At 44.0% G+C, this 17,308-nt stretch overlaps 1 pseudogene and 1 gene segment (V, D, J or C); both read left to right on the top strand.

Annotated features, from left to right (window-relative positions):
* The window catches only part of LOC116591961, a 31,648-nt gene extending 19,998 nt beyond the window's left edge, over window positions 1-11,650 (top strand). Inside the window, 2 exon segments of the V gene segment in view lie at window positions 5,324-5,330; window positions 11,641-11,650. Coding sequence covers window positions 5,324-5,328 — 5 coding nt within the window.
* On the top strand, window positions 2,386-16,317 carry LOC116591960 (annotated as a pseudogene).
* Window positions 16,318-17,308: the final 991 nt, after the last annotated feature.

Here is a 17,308-nt window from a genome sequence, read left to right as displayed (position 1 = left end):
GCAACTTCTTTCAAGATATGTCTCCAAAGGCAAAGGAAACAAAAGCGAAAATAAACTTTTGGGACTTCATCAAAATCAAAAGCTTCTGCACAGCAAAGGAAACAGTCAAAAAAACAAAGAGGCAACCCACGGAATGGGAGAAGATATTTGCAAATGACAGTACAGACAAAAGGTTGATATCCAGGATCTATAATGAACTCCTCAAACTCAACATACACGAAACAGACAATATCAAAAAAATGGGCAGACAATATGAACAGACACTTCTCCAATCAAGACATACAAATGGCTATCAGACACATGAAAAAATGTACATCATCATTAGCCCTCAGGGAGATTCAAATTAAAACCACATTGAGATACCACCTTACACCAGTTAGAATGGCCAAAATTAACAAAACAGGAAACAACATGTGTTGGAGAGGATGTGGAGAAAGGGGAACCCTCTTCCACTGTTGGTGGGAATGCAAGTTGGTGCAGCCTCTTTGGAGAACAGTGTGGAGATTCCTCAAGAAATTAAAAATAGAACTTCCCTATGACCCTGCAATTGCACTCCTGGGTATTTACCCCAAAGATACAGATGTAGTGAAAAGGAGGGCCATCTGTACCCCAATGTTTATAGCAGCAATGGCCACAGTCGTCAAACTATGGAAAGAACCAAGATGCCCTTCAACGGACAAATGGATAAGGAAGATGTGGTCCATATACAGTATGGAGTATTATGTCTCCATCAAAAAGGACGAATACCCAACTTTTGTAGCAACATGGATGGGACTGGAAGAGATTATGCTGAGTGAAATAAGTCAAGCAGAGAGAGTCAATTATCATATGGTTTCACTTATTTGTGGAGTGTAACAAATAGCATGGAGGACAAGGGGTGTTAGAGAGGAGAAGGGAGTTGGGGTAAATTGTAAGGGGAGGTGAACCATGAGAGACTATGGACTCTGAAAAACAATCTGAGGGTTTTGAAGGGGTGGGGGGTGGGAGGTCAGGGTACCAGGTGGTGGGTATTATAGAGGGCATGGATTGCATGGAGCACTGGATGTGGTGCAAAAATAATGAATACTGTTATGCTGAAAATAAATAAAAAATATATTTAAAAAGTTTAAAAAAGAAAGATAGTGAACAAGTGACTAAACCACCTGGAGTCACCACACTCCAATTTCAAGCTAGATTACAAAGCTGTTTCATGAAAATGTTAGGGTCGAGAAGTCCTCAACCCAGGGAGTTGCGGAGGAACGACACCAAGGCGGCTCTTTCTGCAACAGCAAGGGTTTTATTGTTCCAGCATTCCTGAAAACCAGGCAGAGGCTGAGAGCCCCAATCCAAGGGAGTATGGGGTTTTTATGCATTTTTAGACAAAGGCTTGTCACAAAGCCATAATCACAGTGGCCTCTTTACATAGTTACAGTTCCTGGTATGCTCTGCACAGTTTACATTTTTTAGCCATATCTTGTGCTCGCTTCGGCAGCACATATACATTTTTTAGCCATATCTTATTGTCCGGGTGTAGCTGGGCGGCTGTGAAACTAGGACAAAACAGTTCTCTTCTTTGTTAACCATAAGCATAATTCAAAGACATCTCCTAAGCAGGGAACGTGCTCAGGATGTGGGACAAGAGGAGGGAAGGTCATGTTCTTATGTTTCAAAGTTCTAGCCACAAGGCTAGTGAAGCAGTTACAAAAAGCAAGTTAAGCAAGTTAGCAGAAGCTTTACACAGTTAACTCTTTCAGCCCTGGATCCCTTCAAAAACAGTATGGTGCTGGCACAAAAGCAGACACACAGGACAATGGAACACAACAGAAAGCTTGGAAACTGATAGTCCTAGTACTTTTGCAAAGTTTATCCATTAATATATTGAAGGTATATTTAAATATGGCTCTAATAGAACTCTTAACTCTGAATGGGAATTTATATTTTGATGTCCTGTTCCAACACTTTTAAACAATAAATGCATTTTTTAACATTTTATTTATTTATTTGACAGGCAGGGATAACAAGTTGTCAGAGAGGCAGGCAGAGAGAGGGGGGTCGTGAAGCAGACTCCCTGGCCCACCAGAAAGCCTGATGGGGGTGCTCGATGCCGGGAATCCGGGATCATGAACTGAGCCAAAGGCAGAGGCTTTAACCCACTGAGAGGCCCAGGGGCCCGATAAATGCATTTTTTAAACAAACAAACAAAAAAAGAATACTGCATATTTTCAAAGCGCCATCTAAACAAAGTGATCCACAAACAATGCAATCTTTGTTTTTAACTTGTAAAGAATTGAACCTATGTCTGGAGCTAACTATATACTCAGAGGACATGCAAATAGGGTCTTCCCTCCACTGAATAAAACAGCCCAGCCCGGACCATACAGCTGGAAAAGGAGCCCCAGGCCTGGGATTTCCAGGTGTTTACATTCACTGAGCAGGCAGAACACAGAGAACTCACCATGGAGTTTGTGCTGGGCTGGGTTTTCCTTGCTGCTCTTTTACAAGGTAATTTCTAGAGAACCAAAGAAATTGAGGATGTGAGTGGATATGAGTGAGAGAAACCAAGGGTGTGTGACAGATTCCTGACTGGGATGTCTTGTGTCTGCAGGTGTCCAGTGTGAGGTGCAGCTGGTGGAGTCTGGGGGAGACCTGGTGAAGCCTGGGGGGTCCCTGAGACTCTCCTGTGTAGCCTCTGGATTCACCTTCAGTAACTACGGCATGCACTGGGTCCGCCAGGCTCCAGGGAAGGGGCTGCAGTGGGTCGCATACGTTAGCAGTGGTGGAAGTAGCACAAGCTATGCAGACTCTGTGAAGGGCCGATTCACCATATCCAGAGACAACGGCAAGAACACGCTTTATCTGCAGATGAACAGCCTGAGAACCGAGGACACGGCCGTGTATTACTGTGCAAGAGACACAGTGCAGGGACATCAGTGTGAGCCCAGACACAAACCTCAGACTACAATGGTATCAGACCAGCAGAGGGTGCACACTCCTCACCAATTCTGTCTTTAGTCCCAGGAGCAGGTGCACATGGAGTCTATGACATATTTCCTGTCAGGGTCTGGGGTTTCCTTTCCATAGAGCCGTTTCACCAAGGGAGCCTCCTTGACATTATCCTGTGCTTACCTATTCACTCTCTGACTTAGAAACTTAGTTGTAGCAGGAAGACAAATATACTAACATGCAAAAAAAAAAAAAAAAAAAAGGAGTCAGTTACATTAGTTTCCTCTTGTCCTTAAATACCAATAAATTACAAATATCCTGATGCAGGTCAACAAAACCTTTAAAAGAATCTCAGTGGCACTCACTGTGGATCACATGAACCTCCAGTGGAGCCAGAAGACCACACACACACACACACACACACACACACACACACACGTATAAAACCTCCATTGAAAAAATAAAATTAAATTTAAGAAAATAGTAGAAAACCGTTACCACCATCCTGTAATTTCTCTGCAGTAAAGGTGGTCCCAAGACAGAAATACACAGCATACAGGAAGGCCTCAAGAAGGAAGAAAAATCTCCTAAAAACAACCTAACATTACACCTAAAGATGCTAGAGAAATAGCAGTGGCTGAATCCTAAATAGAGCAGAAGGAAGGAAAGAGCAGGAGTAGAGCAGAAAGAGACTATATAGAAACTAAGAAACACAGAACAGATCAAAGAAACCAGGGTCTGCATATGTTTTCTAATTCAATTAGCTGAGAAATAGTACATCATTGACTTTTGATATAATATTCAATGCTCCATCTGTTCAGTATAAAACTCTATGCTCATCACGTCGCGTGATACTTTGGGGAAAAAGCCACAAAACACCTGAGAATCCTCTACCTAAGTTTACCAAGATGAGACAGAAAGAGCCCAAGTAAATAACAAAGAAATCTATCTGGGCCAGTGTGTCATTCAAAGCCCTTATTTCCTTGGTGCATGAACAATGAATTCTGGAGCACTAAAAAGAAATTAAAAAAAAATGAAAAAAAGTCTATATCCTTTTTTAATGTTCACTTAGCCTGCATATAGTACATCATCAGTTTTGATGTAGTGTTCAAAGTTTCATTAGTTGTGTGTAACACCCAGGGCTCATCGCATCACCTGCCCTCCTTAACCCCATCACCTGGTTACCCCGTCTCCCACCACCCTCACTTCTGCAATCCGTGTTTGTTTCCCAGATCCACAGTCTCTCATGGTTTGTCTCCCTCCCTGATTTTTACTTTTCAGAGTTCCAGCATACACTGCTTATGCACCACACCCAGTGCTCCATGCAGTACGCGTCCTCCTCAGTACCCACCACCAGGCTCACCCATCCCGCCACCCTCCACTCCCAAACCCTCAGTTTGTTTCTCACAGTCCACGGTCTCTCATGCTTCATCTCCTCCTCCGATTTGCCACAATTCAGTTTTCCCTTAATCTCCTAATATCTTCTGTGTTATTCCTTAGCTCCACAAGTAAGTAAACCCGTATGATAATTGACTTCCTCTCTGGTCCTCCTCATTACCCCTTATGTTCACATAGAGGTGAAACCATAGGATAATTATCTTTCTCTCCTCGACTTATTCTACTTGACATAACACCCTCCAGTTTCATCCAAATCGATGAAATGTAGGTACTCATCCTGTCGGATGGCTGAGTAATATTCCATTGTAGATATGGACCACATCTTCTTTATCCACTCATATGTGGAAGGACATCTCACCTCCTTCCACAGATTCACTATAGTGGACATTATTCCTATGAGTATTGGGGTGCATGTGCGCCTTTTTTCACTACATCTGTATTTTGGGGTAAATACCCAGTAGAACAATTGCTGAGTCATAGGGTAGTTCTATTTTTAACTTTTGTGGGATCTAGACACTGCTGTCCAAGGTGGCTGTATCAACTTGCATTCCCACCTACAGCGTAAGAGAGTTCCCCTTTCTCCACATCCTCTGCAACATTTGTTGTTCTCTGTCTTGTTAATTTTAGTCTTTCTAACTCATGAAAGGTGATATCTCATTGTGGTTTTAATTTATATTTCCATGGTGACAAGAGATGTGGAACATTTTCTCATGTGTCTGTTGGACACTTGTATGTCTCTCTGGAGAAGTGTCTATTCATGTCTTCTGCCCATTCTTTTACTGGATTATTTGTTTTTTGGGTGTTCATTCTGGTAAGTTTTTTACAGATCCTGGATATCAACCCTTTTTCTGTAGTGTCATTTGCAAATATCTTCTCCCATTCCATACGTTGCCTTTTAGTTTTGTTGACTGTTTCCTTTGCATCGCAGAAGATTTTTATTTTGGTGAAGTCCAAAAATTCCTTTCTGTTTTTTTTTTTAAATTTATTTTTTATTTATTTTCAGCGTAACAGTATTCATTATTTTTGCACCACACCCAGTGATCCATGCAATCCGTGCCCTCTCTAATACCCACCACCTGGTACCCCGACCTCCCACCCCACACCCCTTCAAAACCCTCAGATTGTTTTTCAGAGTCCATAGTCTCTCATGGTTCACCTCCCCCTCCAATTTCCCTCAACTCCCTTCTCCTCTCCATCTCCCCATGTCCTCCATGCTATTTGTTACGCTCCACAAATAAGTGAAACCATATGATAATTGACTCTCTCTGCTTGACTTATTTCACTCAGCATAATCTCTTCCAGTCCCATCCATGTTGCTACAAAAGTTGGGTATTCGTCCTTTCTGATGGAGGCATCATACTCCATAGTGTACATGGACCACATCTTCCTTATCCATTCATCCATTGAAGGGCATTTGGTACTTTCCACAGTTTGGCGACCGTGGCCATTGCTGCTATAAACATTGGGGTACAGATGGCCCTTCTTTTCACTACATCTGTATCTTTGGGGTAAATACCCAGGAGTGCAATTGCAGGGTCATAGGGAAGTTCTATTTTTAATTTCTTGAGGAATCTCCACACCGTTCTCCAAAGAGGCTGCACCAACTTGCATTCCCACCAACAGTGGAAGAGGGTTCCCCTTTCGCCACATCCCCTCCAACACATGTTGTTTCCTGTCTTGCTAATTTTGGCCATTCTAACTGGTGTAAGGCGATATCTCAATGTGGTTTTTTTATAATTTATTTCTTAGTTATTTTCAGCATAACAGTATTCATTATTTTTGCACCACACCCAGTGCTCCATGCTATCCGTGCCCTCTATAAGACCCACCACCTGGTACCCCAACCTCTTACCCCCCGCTACTTCAAAACCCTCAGATTGTTTTTCAGAGTCCATAGTCTCTCGTGATTGACCTCCCCTTCCAATTGCTAAGTGAAATAAGTCAAGCAGAGAGAGTCAATTATCATATGGTTTCACTTATTTGTGGAGCATAACAAATAGCATGGAGGACATGGGGAGTTATAGAGGAGAAGGGAGTTGGGGGAAATTGAAAGGGGAGGTCTCAATGTGGTTTTAATTTGAATCTCCCTGATGGCTAGTGATAATGAACATTTTTTCATGTGTCTGATAGCCATTTGTATGTCTTCATTGGAGAAGTGTCTGTTCATATCTTCTGTCCATTTTTTGATATGATTATCTGTTTTGGGAGATTTGTGTTTCTCTTTCTTTTAGAGACCCATCTTGCAAGAAGTTGTTGCCGTTGAGGATGTAAAAGGTTACTTCCTGTGTTCTCCTCTCAGATGTTGATGTGATCCTTTTCCTTTTTTTAATATTTTATTTATTTATTTGACAGAGATCACAAGCAGGAAGAGAAGCAGGCAGAGAGAGAGTAGGAAGCAGGCTCCCCACTAAGCAGAGAGCCCAATGTGGGGCTCGATCCCAGGACCCTGGGGTCATGACCTGAGCCAAAGGCAGAGGCTTTAACCTACTGAGCCACCCAGGCACACTTAAGCAGTCCTTTTCTTAATGGGTCTCTTAACTACTTAGGTAACACACCCTAGTATCCAGCCAAAGTTGTCACTGACAATGTCCACATCACAGACACCTGTTACCCTCCAACGTGCCAGCTGTTTTGTTCCTGGGGATGAGAAGCCCATAGCAACCCACCCACACCCACATAAATGTGAACCTTCCCTCTGACCTGTGATGTCAGCAGCTCTCTATCCAGGTCCACACACACCCTGGAGCCAGGGTGGACACTCACCTCTGTCTGTGCAGACAGAGAACAAATTGTGAGTTTGGGACTCCCATTGACCCAGATGCTGTGGCTGTCTCTTCTTGTCTGCAGTCCCCGAGCTGGTCAGCCCACTCTTCCAGGCCCTAAGACAGGGTCCAGATGTATCCTCATAACTGAATTTGCCACCTTCTCATGGTCTTCAATCCCTCTATCAGGCAGGGAGTGTATTTATTATTTAATTCATATTAACAACGTACAGGGGAGCCAGGAGACAAGATCCTGCATCCACAGCTCTGTTCATGAAGACAATGAGAGAAGCGCCTTCACAGAGCACTAACCTAAACCACTGAGTGCAGTGATGAGGACACAGGTTAAAGGGGGTGACCTGCACTTGTCACACAGGTGTGAAGTGTCATTGCAGGACCAGAGAAGGCGTTACTTGGGTAAATGTATCACTGAGAGGTGAGGGTTCACCCAGGCAGTTCCCAGGGAGGTGACACTGATTGGAGCGATGACAAAATCTGACAGCTCTGCCATCGTATTCTGTCCTTTACACATGAACGTTCCTGGTAGTGAAGGTGTTTCAGGGAAGTTAAGTCCACTCATGATGAGTGGAGCAGCTCTGAATTGCCAAATACAGTGGAGTGACCCAGCTTTGACAAATGTCCACATGATTTGTACATGGAGCTTCTGTCCCCAAACTTGCATACTGAGGACTCTAACCACAAGAGAATAGAGGGGCAGGTGGAACAGAGAGGTTCCCTAACAGTACGGAGCCCCTGCAAACGGTGGGGTTTCATGAAGGTCTACCATGCACAGGGCACTTGGTATTATATTGTTGTGTTTTATGCTTCCTGTGGATGATCACACCCTCTCTTTGTGAGGCCTATGCTGTGGAGTGTGTGATTCTCTTCCTGGCTCCATTGGTAAATGGGCTGCCTGGGTAGCAGCAGTGAAATGTGTCTCTGCTGTAGCCACACAAGAGCTCAGATTCCTCCAGAGATCTCCTGTTTTTGGTCCCAGATCAGCGCTGTGATCGCCGTGAGCTCCCCCATGTAGAATCTACTTCCACTCTCCAGTACACTCCTCTGCTCTACTCGGGTGACAGTCATTAGTGTGCTGAAGGCTTCAGACTACAAGGACTCTGACTCGATGAAGTAGCCTTAGCCTCAGGTGTTCCCAGGTACCTGGGTCGAGGGAGGCCTTCATGTGTCACTGCCCCTCCTCCACCAGTGGACCAAATCCATGTATTTTTGCCTGTCTCTGGGTACACAGTCATTCTGCTCTTCCCGGTTGTCCCCTCCCACAGCTCCAGTGGTCCCTGGATGTCCTCAGCTTCCTGTTTCCCTACTTTCCCCTGAATACTAAGGCTTTCATTCCATGTGAAAAATGTGTGTGGTCCTCAACAGAACTGAGGTTGTGATGTCTGTTCCCATCCCAGATCCTATGGGGCTCCACCTGTGACCCCAGGATGGTTCTTCTGAGGGCTTCCTCTGCAGGTAAATTCTTTATTTCTGTGGTGGACTCAGAATGCGTGGATCTCCATGAATTCCTGCTCTGAATCATCTTTCTCCCATCCTGCCAGGTCCACCAGGGTGTGGGGAGGCTTTTTATGATTTGTCCCCATCCTACAGGATAGGAATGCATGAGGACAGGACTGATATAATGATATGGTCCTGGAGAACCTCACACTATAACATCATTAGCACACGTGATGTCAAGAAATCCATTAAATGTTCTATCTAAACCTGGTGATAGTTTTTGTCATCAGGGATCTGCATTCACAATATGACAAGATGCTGGTTCTTAGCCCCTGTGAGTACTTGTTACTCCTGAGAGTTTAAGATTATTGTTTGTCTCATGACCACAATTTCAAGGTATATTGACATGAATTTGTTGATCTGAAGTTTATTCTATTTATTTCTTTAGCTCTTGCAACTCCAATCTGAGCAGTGAGTTTATTGAAATACAGAAACACTACATCAAAACTAATGATGTCCATATGGTATATAAAATAAAGAGATAGATAAATTAATAATTAATTAATTAATTAATTAAAAAAAATACAGAAACATGGGAACAATTCCAAGCCCAGTCGTCGGCTTAAAAGTGGACATATTGTGCTCTATGTCATCTTTGGAAAGTTGACCATCATTAAAAAAACATAATAAATATGGGGGTATTGTCAGGTATTTGGTTCACCAATAGAAACCCTAGAAATAAAGGTACATTTCACACAAGTACAAAATTATAAAATCTAGAAAATTAAAGCTAGTGTGAGGTAACATGAAGATCAATAGCTATGTAAGGACAGAGTGAAGAAGGAATGAGGAAGGAAGAATTGCAAATACAGGAAAATTTGTGGAAAATGGATTTTCTTGCTCTGGGTACTGTTGATCCTGACACCTGTGTTTCTCATATCACACTCTCTGCCTGTGTGCAGTCCATCCTGCGTCAAGAACACTCATCAAAACGATTACAAATAATCCCAGAGATGACTTGGGATGAACCCAGTGACAGTGAAACCTTAGAGACTTGAAAGAACACATGCATGCACCCTGATTCTGTATTTCAGATAAATTCTAGAACAAGGTCATCTTGTCCTCACTACAGGCAGCATCCTACGTTCTCCATGAACCTGTGCACTCTGTCCTGCAGGGGGATCAGGGTGGGTAGTAGGTCCTTGGAGAAGAGCACAGGTCCAAATCCCAGGGCTCACTCTCACCCCAGTGTTCTTGGACACCTCACAAACCCTCCACAATTCTGGGTGTAGGATCATGTCACTTTAAGGGGAAACAAGATACCTACACCCCGATATGTGTGACTATGTGAAATCAAACTGGTCAATGGAAACCCAGCAGGTACTCTGAAAATCATATACTTAAACTTCATCTTTTCCCAAACCCTGTCAGTATCACCAAATCAAAGGCAGTCACAGATGCTCTGGTTACTGTCCTCTCTGTCAGTACGGATACCATGCTGGCTACAGAGTCAAGGGTCATGCAAATAGGGTCCACCTTCTGCTGATAAAACCAGCCCAGCCCCAAGCCTGCAGCTGAGATGGGAACCCCAGTCTCGGGATTCCCAGGTTTTCCATTCAGTGTTCAGGACAGAACACAGACAGCTCATGATGGAGTTTATTCTTTGCTGGATTTTCCTTGTTACTCTTTTAAAAGGTCATTTACAGAGAACAAGAGACATTGAATAAGATAGTGGATATCAGTAAGAAAAACAGTGAGTGAAGGACAGTTTCCTGACCAGGATGTCTTGTGTCTGCAGGTGTCCAGTGGGAGGTGCAGCTAGTGGAGGCTGGGGGAGACCTGGAGAAGCCTGGGGGTCCCTGAAAATCTCCTGTGTAGCCTCTGGGTTCACTTTCAGTTACTATGGCATGAGTTGGGTCTGCCAGGCTCTAGGGAAGGAGCTGCAGTGGGACTCAGCCATTACGAGTGGTGGTAGTTACATATACCATGAAGACACTGTGAAGGGCCAATTCACCATCTCCAGAGACAATGGCAAGAACATGCTGATTCTGCAGGTGAACAGCTGAGAGCTGAGGACACCACTGTGTGTCACTGCAATGTGTGAACCCAGTGTGTACACTTTGTGGTGAGCCAAGACAGAAACTTTCCTGCAGGGACACAGGAGTAGCTGGACTGCAGGGGTTCTCAAGGCCTCAGGAGGCTCTCTGGTCACCAGAGGGAGCTCAGGTCCCCAACAGGTGCTCAAGTCACCAGGAGTCAGTCAAAACACCAGAGGACTCTCAGGGCGCAGGGGCTCTCAGGGCACCAGGGAATGATTAGACAGAAGGATCACATAGTTCAGTGCTCTCGAGGTGCTCAGGACACCAGGGGGTGCTCACTTCAGCACGGTGCACTCAAGAACCACAGACACAAATCAGACCCAGGAGCAGTGGCAGGTGGGGGGGGGCTTCTACTGAGACAGGGGGTTTCCCCTCTAGCCTCTCTAGATTCACTCAGGGATATATAAGGTTATTTCTTCAATCTCTAATTTCTCATATTGTCCATGTAGCCAATCAGAACGAGATAACATTGTCTACATGCAGATGAGATCTCACCAGTCCCTAGGGAACTTTGCTTCATCAACTTTATCCATATCCTGTTTCTCTTTCTCCAAAACGGACCTGCAGGAATTCTCAGCATCCCTGAGAATCACCTGCACAGCCCAGGCTTTCTGAGAGTTTGTTCCTGTTCTCTGACCTCATCGGGCACACACTGTCTCCACATGGTTATAAAAATTTACCCCAAAGATACAGATGTCATTAAAAGAAGGGCCATCTGTACCCCAATGTTTATAGCAGCAATGGCCACAGTCGCCAAACTGTGGAAAGAACCAAGATGCCCTTCAACGGATGAATGGATAAGGAAGATGTGGTCCATATACACGATGGAGTATTATGCCTCCATCAGAAAGGATGAATACCCAACTTTTGTAGCAACATGGATGGGACTGGAAGAGATGATGCTGAGTGAAATAAGTCAAGCAGAGAGAGTCAATTATCATATGGTTTCACTTATTTGTGAAGCATAACGAATAGCATGGAGGACAAGGGGAGTTAGAGAGGAGAAGGGATTTGGGGTAAATTGGAAGGGGAGGTGAATCATGACAGACTATGGACTCTGAAAAACAACTGAGGGGTTTGAAGTGGCAGGGGGGTGGGAGGTTGGGGTAACAGGTGGTGGGTATTATAGAGGGCGTAGATTGCATGGAGCACTGGGTGTGGTGAAAAAATAATGAATACTGTTTTTCTGAAAATAAATTAATTAATTTCATTAAAAAAAAATACCCCCAGGACATCTACCCAAACTGGGTCCTTGTCCTCCTAGGTACAGTTTATCCTCTGGCTCATTATTCAAGTGGGTGGACACTGGTGATCAGTAACTGTCCTTCTGGAGGCACCGCTCCATCTCTTCGGTGGAAAGGTAGCCCATCTGATGGGATACGCTCTCTGATTTCCCCCTAAGAAACAGGCAGGATGACCTTAAAGTTGACAACCAGAGACAAAAACCCATCGCAGTACTACTGGGTCCTGTTCTGCAGTCTATGAGAGCAGCCTTGGGGGATGCGTCTGAAATGTGTTTCTGGGCTTCCAAACAGGAAACCCACATGAATCATCAGATCTGGCTGGTACAGTGTGGATCCTTGCCCATCTGTTGCTATTCTTCAATTATCCCACAGAGAGTCACCATGTCCTCTCTCTGCCCCATTGTAACTTCTCCCTCAACCTGTCCTGGCCCCTGAGCCCCATGGGGCTGGAGTCCTGTCACTCTTTCCTGATCCCCAGCAGGTGCCAGTTGTAGAGTGAGGCTCAATAACGAATGTCTACCATGATGACAGAACCCTAAAGTGGGTCTAACCTGGGAACTCTGGCCCAAAATATGATTCAGAAGAAAAATAATGAATCAACCACTGATGAGACAACATTGACAGTTCCTCTCATGTCCCTGCTTTTGACTCATTTTGAGCTGGATTCCATATAGAATTCAAAAATAACTTCTGATTTTCTAGGTCTCTTTGCTTTTTCTTGTTGTTATTATTATAGAAGATCCTTATCATAGGGGGATAAGGTGTGGGTATAGACAGGTGTTTGTAGTTTATGGTTGGTCTTTCTATTCCTGACCTGAGACCCTTGATGTCATCCTCACAAGAAATCTCAGGTTACACCTCACTGAGTTGACACAGGAAGGCCTAAGGGGAGGGGAGAGGAGGGCGTACTTCCCTTACCCCACGCAAAATCTAGAATGAACTGGATGTTGGTATATAACTTCCTCCAGTTCTTGAATTATCTGGCAAGTTTCATAAGAGGATCTTTCCCCACCTCGGAAGCACAGCAAATGTTCATCCTTTCATTCCTGGGGGAATGAGGTGGGGCTTCAAGACTGAAAACACAAACTTGTAGAAGACCCTAAGGTTGTCACCAATTCCACAGGAGCTTCCACTCAGACATCTCCACACTGAGCCTTCGTCAATTCACCATCTGCCTTTCAATTTTCCTATTTTCTTGTGGGTCCTCTAGATATTTCTCTACTTTCCTGTGGGTCCGGTGGATATATCTGCAGGTGGCTTTTGCCTTAGTAAGTTGTGATTCCTTGCATATGCCCATTTGTAAACTCAATTTTGGGGTCACAGTTTTCCCTGAACTATGATCTGAATATATGTGTCCCCTGCAAATTCAAGTGTTCTAATGTAATGTCCAATGAGATGGCAAAGGAGTAAGGGCTCTGGGAGAATGTTTGGTTAAGAATGGAATCAGAGCTGTTGTGATCCCACAGGATCCTCAAAACCTTCTATTTACCATATGAAGACACAGTTTAGAGACATGCCCAATGATCCCGATGGAGGCACTCACTACACAATGAATATGCCAATACCTTGATCTCGCACTTGGAAGGCTCCAGAAATGGGAGAAATTTATTTCTAAGCTGCCTGGTTGATGCTCTCTGTTATACCATCCTGAGAAGTGTGGAGCTGCTCTAACAAGGACCTAAATCATGGAAGCCGTTTGGATCTGAATAATGGGTAAGGGCTAGCAGGCTTCTGTGATGTGTGCAGAAGCAGCCTACATTGCCAGGAAGGGGTCATAAAGGGTGATTCATGGGAGATGCCAGAAGGAAAGAAGAGACCTACAATGAAAGCCCCAATCTTCCTAGAGAGTATCTAAATGCTTAAGGACTGTATGTGGTAAGACATAAACATTATGGGCCACTCTGATGTTGTCATAGACAAGATGAGGAATGTACCTTTGGGAAACAGAGGGGAGGTGACGTATGTTGTAGACTGGTAGAGAGCATGCATGCATTGAGATTGAAAGGAAGAATTAGGGAGAGGTGCAACTTGGTAAGAGGCTGAGGAAATTTCTGAGCAAAGGCTTAAAGCATCAGAAGGCTTCTCTGGAATTCTTATGATAAAGTGTGGTATGAACAAATGATATGAAGACATAATCATTAATCAGTATGAAGCAGAACTGAAAATTTTGGAAAATCCTCAGCCTGTTCCTACTGGAAGGAAGGAGAGATCTTGTTCCAGAGAAATCAGGAAGGATGTGGAAATATTTGATGAGGGGTTGGTTATGGTTGACCATCTCAGCATAACCCTAGAGCTCCTCGTCAAGACCCTGAGAACAATATGAGCCTCTAAAGAGAAGCCTGTACCTACGCTCCACAACATTTTGGAGATCAATAGGACTGACCCCCTCCCAGCACAGGCTGAACAAGGTGGCCTGGATGTGCTGCATGACTTGACATTGAACTTCCATCTTTCATAACTCTGATGGAGTTTCCACTTCATTTCCACAGTTTATACACTACCCAGCAGTGGTATTTGTCACAGCCACCAGATCAGACAAGATATCCTATCACAACATCTCTGGTGGGTCTGAGTAGAGCTGATGACTTCCAGTTGTTCAGCTTATGGGCAAACCACAGACATCCAGGCTTTGACAGATCTGACCAGAAACCAGATTCCTCATGTCACACATGAATAATAGGGATTTGGTTTGTTGTTACATATTTAGTACTTGTTACTTTGCTTCTCCAAATGAAAAGATTTTTTCATATTAATTTAAATTCACTTAATTAACACATAGTGTATCATTAGTTTTGGAGTAAAGTTCAGTTACTCTTCGGTTGCATATAACACCCAGTGCTCATTACATCACATACCCTGCTCAATGTCCATCACCCACTTACCCCAGACACCAGCCCCTCCCCTCTAGCAACCCTTCGTTTGTTTCCTAGATTTAAGAGTTTCTCATGGTTTGTCTCATTCTCTGATTTCGTCTTATTTTATTTTTCCCTCCCTTCCCCCATGATCGTGTTTTGTTTCTTAAGTTCCGCATATGAGTGAAATTGTATGATAATTTTCTCTCCCTGGTCGACTTATTTCACCCTCGCATAACAGTTTCTAGTTCCACCAATGTCTTTGCAAATTTATTTATGGAGAAGTACATTCCATTGTATATCCATGTATATCTTCTTTATCCATGAAAATAATGATACAGGGTAGGATGGAACCTTGTTCATGGCTTCCAAGGAAATGGTTTAGTCATTTACCATTAAATGAGACATCTTTCATTCATTAAATCATTTTTAGTTTGATGATCATGACTTTTTATCTTAAATAGGGAGATGACTTCTTGATGTTAACATTTGAACACATTACGATTAGAAGAGACTCTGTAGGAATGTGTAATTTTTACACACGTGGTTATGTTAGGTTTACCAGCATTTCATTACAATATGTGCATTTGGGTCTATCAGACACATCATCCTGGTGACCTGCCTCAGGTTCAGGTGTTTGTCTACCCAGACCCCACGTCTCCACCTGAGAAGGGAGGTGCACAGGGCATCACAGACACTGGCCCACAGGGACTGACACATCAGGTTTGCCATCCCTGGTCCCCTGGTTCCAGATCAGCACTCATTTCTGCTCCTAAGGAAATTGCCTTACCCAGTAGCCTCCACAGCTCTGTACTCGGGCTCATTCTCAGTGGAAAGAGACCCTGGTAACACAGAGTTGGGGCTGTGGCAAGGGTGTATATCCTCAAAGAGATGTTCAGATGTGGGACCTTAGCATCCCAGGAATGTGTTTCCCCTCTGATGTGTCTCCTCTCTGAAAGAGCCATTGCCTGATATGAAATATTCTGCTTTGTGAATATGCAAATGAGCCAAGGTATACTCTCTTAAATATACACATGTTTGGGCCCTGAGAACATCACCCAACAGCTGCACACAATCCTTTGTAGATACCATGAGAGCACAGCACCTCACCATGGACTGGAGCTGGAGAATCCTCTTCCTGGTGGTGTTGGCTACAGGCAAGGGATTCCCCCAGTCCTTTGGCAGAGGAGGGGAACAGGGCCAGTCATCATGACTTCATCGCCTCCTATTCCCTCTCCACAGGTGTCCACTCCCAGGTGCAGCTGGTGCAGTCTGAGGCTGAGGTAAGGAAGCCCGGGGAATCTGTGAAGGTCTCCTGCAAGGCATCTGGGTACACCTTCACCAGCTATGCAATGAGCTGGGTGCGACAGGCACCAGGAAAGAGCCTGCAGTACATGGGATGGATCGACACTAACACTGGGAAACCAACATATGCCCAGGGCTTCTCCGGTCGATTTGTTTTCTCCATGGACACCTCTGTCAGCACAGCCTATCTACAGATCAACAGCCTGAACTCTGAGGACACGGCCATGTATTACTGTGCTAGAGACACGATGTGAGAACCCACATCCTGCCTGTGTCAGAAACCTGTAGAAGGCTCATCTGTGCTGGACTGAGGAGGTGACAGGGACAACAAAGCTAAAGACACTCTATGACCGAGGGCCAGGCACTTACTTTTTATTTTTTATTGTTATGTTATTTTAGTCACCATACAGTACGTCATTAGTTTTTGATGTAGTGTTCCAAGACTCATTGTTTGCATATAACACCCAGGGCTCCATGCAGCATGTGCCCTCCTTAATACCCATCCCAGGCTAACCCAACCCCCAATATCCTCCTCTCTAAAACCCTCACTTTATTTCTCAGTATCCATAGTGTCTCGTGGTTCATTTCACCCTCTGATTCCCAGAACTTCATTTTCCCCCTCCTTCTTCTAATGTCCTCCATGCTATTCCTTATCTTCCACAAATAAGGGAAACCTATGATAATGGTCTTTCCCTACTTAACTTATTTCACCCAGTATAATTTCCTCCAGTCCCATCCATGCTGATACAAAAGTTGGGTATTCATCCTTTGTGATGGAGGAGTAATATTCTGTTGTAGATATGAACTGCATCTTCCTTATCCATTCCTCTGTTGAAGGGCATTTCAACTGTTTCCACAGTTTGGCAATTGTGGACATTGCTGCTATGAACACTGGGGTTCATGTGGCCCTTCTTTTCACTAATTTGTATCTTTGGGGTAAATACGCAGTAGTGCAATTGCTGGGTCATACAGTAATTCTGATTTCATCATTTTTAGGACCTCCAGCTTTTTTCCAGTGTGGCTGTACCAACTTGCATTCCCCAACAGTGTCAGAGGCTTCTCCTCGCTCCACAACTCTCCGACATTTGTTGTTTCTTGGCTTCTCTTTTTTTTTAATTTTATTTCATTGTTTTCAGTGCTCCAAGATTCATTGTATATGCATTGTTACTTGTGCCATTCTAACTCGTGTAAGGTAGTATCTCAGTGTGGTTTTCTTGTTGTTGTTGTTACTGGTATGTATTTTATTTTTTTTTATTTCTTTTCAGTGTAAC

This window comes from Mustela erminea, chromosome 5 (assembly GCF_009829155.1).
Source record: "Mustela erminea isolate mMusErm1 chromosome 5, mMusErm1.Pri, whole genome shotgun sequence".
NCBI classification, from domain to species: Eukaryota; Metazoa; Chordata; class Mammalia; order Carnivora; family Mustelidae; genus Mustela; species Mustela erminea.
This window is presented reverse-complemented; position numbering and strand designations above follow the sequence as displayed.